Source organism: Polyodon spathula, chromosome 1 (assembly GCF_017654505.1).
Source record: "Polyodon spathula isolate WHYD16114869_AA chromosome 1, ASM1765450v1, whole genome shotgun sequence".
Taxonomy (NCBI): domain Eukaryota; kingdom Metazoa; phylum Chordata; class Actinopteri; order Acipenseriformes; family Polyodontidae; genus Polyodon; species Polyodon spathula.
Window position 1 is genome coordinate 22825460 of NC_054534.1, and position 6915 is coordinate 22832374.

The following is a 6915-nucleotide window of genomic DNA, read 5'->3' on the forward strand; positions in this document are numbered from 1 at the left end:
TTACACTGTAGATGAAGAACTAGATTAGCAATCAACTTTCAACTGTATAGCCTTCCACAGCTGAAGAGGGTGATGGAAACAAATTTCCTAAAGTTTGTGGGATGAGTAGATTTAATGTTTTAAATTGTGCTGGGGGGGGGTTATTATCTGTCATTTCTTGAATTCATGATGCTTGTTTTTAAAAAAGAAGTTGTTTTTGTGAATATATATTGTGTAATTCAACACCTCTCACTAAAAATCCTTGTGAAAGATCCTCCCACAGATCACAAGTGTTACAATGGCAGCGGAGCTGATTACAGAGGTACGGTCAGCGTCACCAAGTCTGGGTACAAGTGCCAGCGCTGGCACACCCAGTTCCCTCACAGTCACCAGCACACTGGTGTGGAGTTCCCAGAGCTGGGAGGAGGGCACAACTACTGCCGCAACCCTGGTGGTCAGATGCAGGGCCCCTGGTGCTTCACACAGAATGAGAATGTGCGAGTGGAACTATGCGACATTCCTGCATGCAGTAAGTAGACAGGGATAAAAAAGCAGCGCAAGATCAGACACGGAGCTGGCAGCTTTTCTTCATTGAGCTTATTTGGCATGTCTGCAATGCCCGTCATACTCTAACCTAATTAGGACTGACCTTCTAATTTAACAGTTGATATCAGTTAGGCCACTTTTCTAGGTCACAAAATCTACAGTGGTGTACAAAAACAGCCTTTAGGGGTAATTGGCACTGATTTTGAACTGGCTTTCCTGTCAGAAGCAAGGGTGCCGGTTTATTGGCTGTTTCAAAGGATCTCTATTTCTATCTATTTGAAGATGACTGGGCTGCTTGCCCAGTCCGTACTGGAATATGGGTTAACTGCTATTACAATGGCAAGTAAACCATGTATGGCCATTCTTCCACATTGCCACTAGGTGGGGACTTTGTAAATGCCAAGTAGACACAGCTTTCTCTCCATGTACATACACAAATGATAAGAGGAAAATTAAACTGCCGATCACTGTTTTCATACATGTGAAAGTGTAATTAATTGTTTTAATCTAATGTTCCAGTTTTCTTCCCTGCATTTCAGATCCCAGAGAAAACAGTAAGATGGAGATCCTTTACATCCTGATCCCTAGCATTGCCATCCCCTTGGTTATCGCTTGCCTGTTCTTCCTGGTCTGCATGTGCCGGAACAAACAGAAGGCAACCACAGACACTCCTCCACGCCGCCAGCTAATTGCGTCACCCAGCCAGGATATGGAGATGCCTCTCATTAACCAACATAAACACCAGGTAACATCAGAGAATTCTAACACGAGTCTACAATCACTAGCTTCTGTGAAGACTGCTCAGTTTCATCGAACCCAAAAAAATCAGCTCGTGAAAAATAATGCTTTTTTGTGGTAACTGGTAAAATAATCATGTCTAAGTGACAGAAAGAAACCTCGGTGGCAAATTTGCATTGATATTATATCAGTGCTGGTAATCTAATGTTCTAAAATAATCTGTGCCTTATTTAAAACAATTAACATGTTTTGTACCAAATAGCCTGCTGATTTGAATCTGGTGTACACCCAGGTTTGTTTCCTACATTTTTAATTATTGTTCCACTATGGGGCAGAAACGTTAAATGTGAGCCTCCAATGCTTTTTTAATGTGATATAACAGTGCACAGAATAAAGCTTTTAGCAATAATTAGATCTTTAGAGCAGTGGTACTCAACCCTGGCCCTGGAGATCTATTCCAGTCCTAGTCTTTATTTCAAGCAGGTCCTAAATTAGATAATTGCCTCTTAACAGCTTCAGTTAACTACATTAGAACACGCTTGGAGTAAAATCCTAGACTGGACTGGATCTTGAGAGCCAGCTGAGTACCACTGCTGCAGAGCGTTAATCCATTTGAAGTTATATTGTTTAATGGTTTGAACGGGCTTTTCTGTCAGAAGGAAAGATGTCTGATTGTTGGCTGTTTTAAAGGATCTCTCTTTCTATCTGTTTGAAGAAGACTGGGCCGCGTGTCCATTCCATACTGGAATATGTATTAGCTGCTGTTACTACAGTATTACTACAGAAAGCAAAGCCATATGTGGCAGTTCTGACAGACTGCCACTAGGTGTGGCCTTTGTAAATTCCATGTAGACACAGTGGGTCAATTGCAACGAACTTGTAGATTTAGTACAGATGTTCCGTACTAAGTTGCGGATTAGCTAATATGGTACTATCTCAAAGTTGGTGACTAGCTGATGCACAGCTTTAGTCTGGAACTCAGGATTAAGCTCATTATTGTAGCGTGCTACAAAACAGGAACTGAAGAGGGGTGGGGGGGGCAGATAGTTGACTCCAGTGAATCAGAAAACTGACATAAGCTAACCCCCAACCAACCATCCCCCCATAAAAAGTAACCCCACTAACAGCACTGTGGCAGGGCAGGAGCCTAGCACATGAAGAGGGTTTTCTGTGTAAATGTATATTTTAAGTAGTGTGTATTTATTGTAATGAATTAATGAAGAGCCTTCCTGCTGTGTGTGATTACCAGGTGAGGAATCTAATCAGGTGTGTTCCAGCATGGCATCATTTAAAAAGGTTCCATTTATTCACCTCAGGGCTGCTACAAAACCAAAGCCAACTAGGCTAAAGTATCTTAATCCATTTTCTGGCACCATTCTTGGAAAAACGATGCCGCCTTCTAAACTCCTGGTCATTGTATGTGGTAAATGAGTCATGAAAACAGCGGTAATGCCTGGATATTACTGGAGTGTACTCACCGAGCACACTGAACGCTCTCATAGTGGCTCAACATCCTTACAAATATCGAGTGACGATACAGATGGAGGCAGCAAGTCCACTTTATTTAACATTTTGCCAAAGTCCAATTGGTTCATATGTTCTCTCTGTTTGCTCCCCTAGGGAAAACTGAAAGAAATCAATCTGTCTGCTGTGCGGTTCATGGAAGAGCTGGGAGAAGACCGTTTCGGGAAGGTCTACAAGGGACACCTGTACAGCACAGCCCCCGGGGAGCAGACCCAAGTCATTGCCATCAAAACTGTAAAAGACAAAGCTGAGATGAACCTGCGGGAGGAATTCAAGCATGAGGCCCTCATGAGGTCACGGCTGCAGCACCCCAACATAGTCTGTCTGCTTGGGCTGGTGACCAAGGAACAGCCCATGAGTATGATCTTCAGCTACTCCGGCCATGGGGACCTCCACGAGTTCCTGGTGATGAGGTCACCACATTCTGACGTAGGCAGCAGTGATGACGACAAGACAGTGAAATCAACTCTGGAGCCAGCAGATTTCTTACACATTGTGACTCAGGTTGCTGCGGGGATGGAGTATCTCTCCAGCCACCACATGGTCCACAAAGATCTTGCAACCAGAAACATTTTAGTATGTGATAAACTCAATGTGAAGATCTTAGACTTAGGGCTGTTTCGTGAAGTCTACTCAGCTGACTATAACAAACTGATAGGGAATAACCCTTTCCCTATTCGCTGGATGTCTCCAGAGGCTATCATGTATGGTCAGTTCTCAGTTGATTCAGATATTTGGTCCTACGGAGTGGTCTTATGGGAAATCTTCAGCTACGGGCTGCAGCCATACTGTGGCTACTCCAACCAAGATGTTATAGAAATGGTCAGGAACCGCCAGGTGCTGCCCTGCCCAGATGACTGCCCTGCCTGGATATACACCATGATGCTGGAGTGTTGGAATGAATTCCCTGCCAGAAGGCCAAGATTCAAAGATATCCACACCAGACTAAGGACATGGGAGAGCCTGTCCAATTACAACAGCTCCGCTCAGACCTCTGGTGCCAGTAACACCACCCAAACAAGCTCCATCAGCACCAGTCCTGTCAGCAATGTCAGCGCTGCACGGTATATTGGTCCGAAGCAGAAAAACCAACCTTTTCCACAACCCCAATTCATCCCAATGAAGGGCCAGATTCGACCCATGCATCCACCTCCCCAGCTGTACATCCCAATGAATGGTTATCAGCCTATGCCAGCCTATGGAGCCTACCTACAAAACTTCTACCCCATGCAGATCCCTATGCAGATGCCACCGCAGCAAATGCACCCACAGATGATACCCAAACCTGGGTCTCATCACAGTGGCAGCGGTTCCACCAGCACAGGCTATGTCACAACTGCCCCTTCAAACACTTCCATGACTGAGCGGGTCACTTTGCTTCCTGATGATTTAAATGCTGCAGAAGAAGGGAACTGTGTGACAGATGGAATGTCCCAGATTGGCCCTCAAGATGAAGAAGTTTCAGTGCCGGAAACGGAGCTACTGGGAGACATTGATGTTCTGCAGACAGATGATCCAGACATACAATCAGAAGCATAGAAAGTACTACTACCCATGGCTAACTAATCCTTTTTGTGATGACAAAATACCTTATGTGAAGGGACTGAATGACATTAGGTATTTGCAGTCACCTGTCTGTGACCTTTTTGTTTTGGATTTCAATTCATGGCCGTGGGTGATTTAAGAGATATTCCAAGTTGTTACAACCAGTAGAAATGTGTGCAGTTCCAAATGGTGGGCAGTATTTCTAGCATAAATGTTGCATACCGTTAGGGTAAGGTGTGTTTTTTTTTTTCTTTTTTTTTTTTTTAACTGTTGCTGTGCAACATAAAGCAATACAATGATTCTTTTTTTAAAACTGCTTTTTTCAAGTTGTGTTGCAAGATAAAATACCTGAAAATTCACTGCATATCAGAACTAAAAGTGTCTTTACATTTGCATTTGCAATCTCTCAATTGTGGAAAAAACAGTTAAATGGATAAAATCTCAGTGGAGAAGGTTAAAAGTGAACTACATCAAGATATTTCAAACAAATGAAATACTTTTTTTTTTTCTGTGAATTTATGGGAACAAAATGCAGATTTAAGGAATGAAGAATGCTAGTTTTATCCTGGATTTTAGGTCATAAAATAATATAAACTCCAGAATGTTATGAAGCAAATGGCATCAAAGAACAATGAAATGTTTTGGAATAAGAACAAATCGCTGCTGAGGATGTCAGAGCAGCATAGTCATTGGAAGTAAAATCTCAATACCATCTGCATGACGAATGTAACAAGTTTCCAAGCAGCTGAAGAGCGTGCAAAGGCTAAAACATCCAATGATTGTACTGATAATGATGCAATTTGTAAATTGATGTGTTGCTTCTTATTATTGGAAACCCTGTACAGACTTGTAATTTATATGTTTTTATTATCTGAATAGCTTTCTCGTTGAAGTATTCTGATTTTTTTTTTTTTTGAGAATATTGTAATTTAAATGTTTGCTCTGTCCTCTTTGGTTGGAGTTTATTAAATGGTATTACCTTTCTTTTACTGTTGGCAGAAGGATCCTTACATTTTCAATATAATTTTTGTAAACCTCACAGAAGTGATAATATCTTTGTATCCAGCTCACAATTTAGCCATATATTTTGTACGTCCAGCCACATGGAGTATCCAATAAAGTCATACAATATATACGTTTCTACTGAGTGTGTATCTGTGATATTGATATATCTAAGAATTGTTGCTAATTTCAGTTCTCATTGTAACTGAATTCCCCAGTTTAATGTAATGTAAACACTGTGAGCTTTACAAAAGAAGAGGCAATTAATTGCCAAAAAGGTGGCAGAAGAAAAGATAAAATTCAAACAAAAGCTGGCTTTTTAAACAGGCTTAAAAACTGGAAGCCTAACAATCCCCAGACTGAGGGTGCAGGCACAAACCATCGAAGCCAGCAGTGTGTGGTTTCTGGTGAAGCAGAGTGCACAGAAGGCTCCACTTTTTTTTTTCACGTAATATATGAGCTGCAGTGCACTCAAAATTATGCTTAATTTCACACAGTTACATTTTCTTCCTGTTATTTAATAAATAAGGATTAAATATGAAAACTGCAGGATTGTGGATCTGAATAATGACCAATAATGGTGCTGGAGACTTGGCATATTCAGCCACCATTGTTTATTTTGCACACAACAATATACAGAAGTGTGCATCTTTACATTAAAATACCGATCATTTCTTTAGCTGCTTGCTTTACACACAATAAATACTGTTCTCATCCACAAAAATTAAGACGGTTGATGCACCATGTGAGGGTGAGACCCTCACTGTAATATTTCAATGCCTGTTATTGTGATTATTATTGTTAATGTTATTCTACTGGCGCTAGAGCAGTGGTTTATTATGTATCATGCATGTTGTTGTGCAAAGTGTATTTTGATATATGACGGTGTATTGCTGGATTTAGGGTGCTTTCCTCATTGAAGTGGTAATGGTTAGGCAGTATAGAATAATAATGACAATGATAATAATAACGAGTAAACAATATAACCGTTTAATGATCATGTTTGTAAACAAAGACGGTCTTCATGCAGATTAAATATATATATGTATAAATGAGAAGAAACGTGTTTTTAATGTCATGTCTTTCCTTACAATGGAGCAGTAGTACTATTACTGTATTATGTGGTCAGTCATAAGCTTGTCTTGTGAATGTCAGTCATTGTATACAACTTGATAGTCATTTGCAATCTGAGTGAAGTATCCGTTATGAAAATTAATATTTATACCTGTGGATACTAGCAAGTTGCTGTTTCCTGCATTCTAAATATCTCTGTGTTCTTGGGAGAATAATGTGATTGTGGGTGGGGTTAAGCTTGGACCGTCACCCCGTTACACACCATAACATTAAGTCAAAATAGTCAATAATATATATATATATATATATATATATATATATATATATTATATATATATATATATATATGCATATATAATCAATGATTACTGTATATCCCGGTAGCTCTTCCATTCTGAGTGCAGGCTATCATTCCATTAAAAAAAAAAAAAAAAAAAAACAATTTGCCACATTTTAGGCCTGCTTTTTAGTCACATATGTGAACGTCAAAGGTGAAAAGAGTTGCAG

At 40.3% G+C, this 6915-nt stretch overlaps 1 protein-coding gene across 2 annotated transcripts in view; it reads left to right on the plus strand.

The window, feature by feature from the left end:
* The window catches only part of LOC121315688 (tyrosine-protein kinase transmembrane receptor ROR2-like), a 91578-nt gene extending 85065 nt beyond the window's left edge, over positions 1–6513 (plus strand). Inside the window, exons 7-9 of one of the 2 annotated variants that reach the window (XM_041250004.1) lie at positions 251–508; positions 1065–1270; positions 2884–6513. In XM_041250004.1, coding sequence (XP_041105938.1) covers positions 251–508; positions 1065–1270; positions 2884–4326 — 1907 coding nt within the window. In that variant the 3' untranslated portion in view covers positions 4327–6513. The remainder of the gene's footprint in view (positions 1–250; positions 509–1064; positions 1271–2883) is intronic. The other variant, XM_041250014.1, reaches the window with a different exon arrangement.
* The last annotated feature ends 402 nt before the right edge of the window (positions 6514–6915 follow it).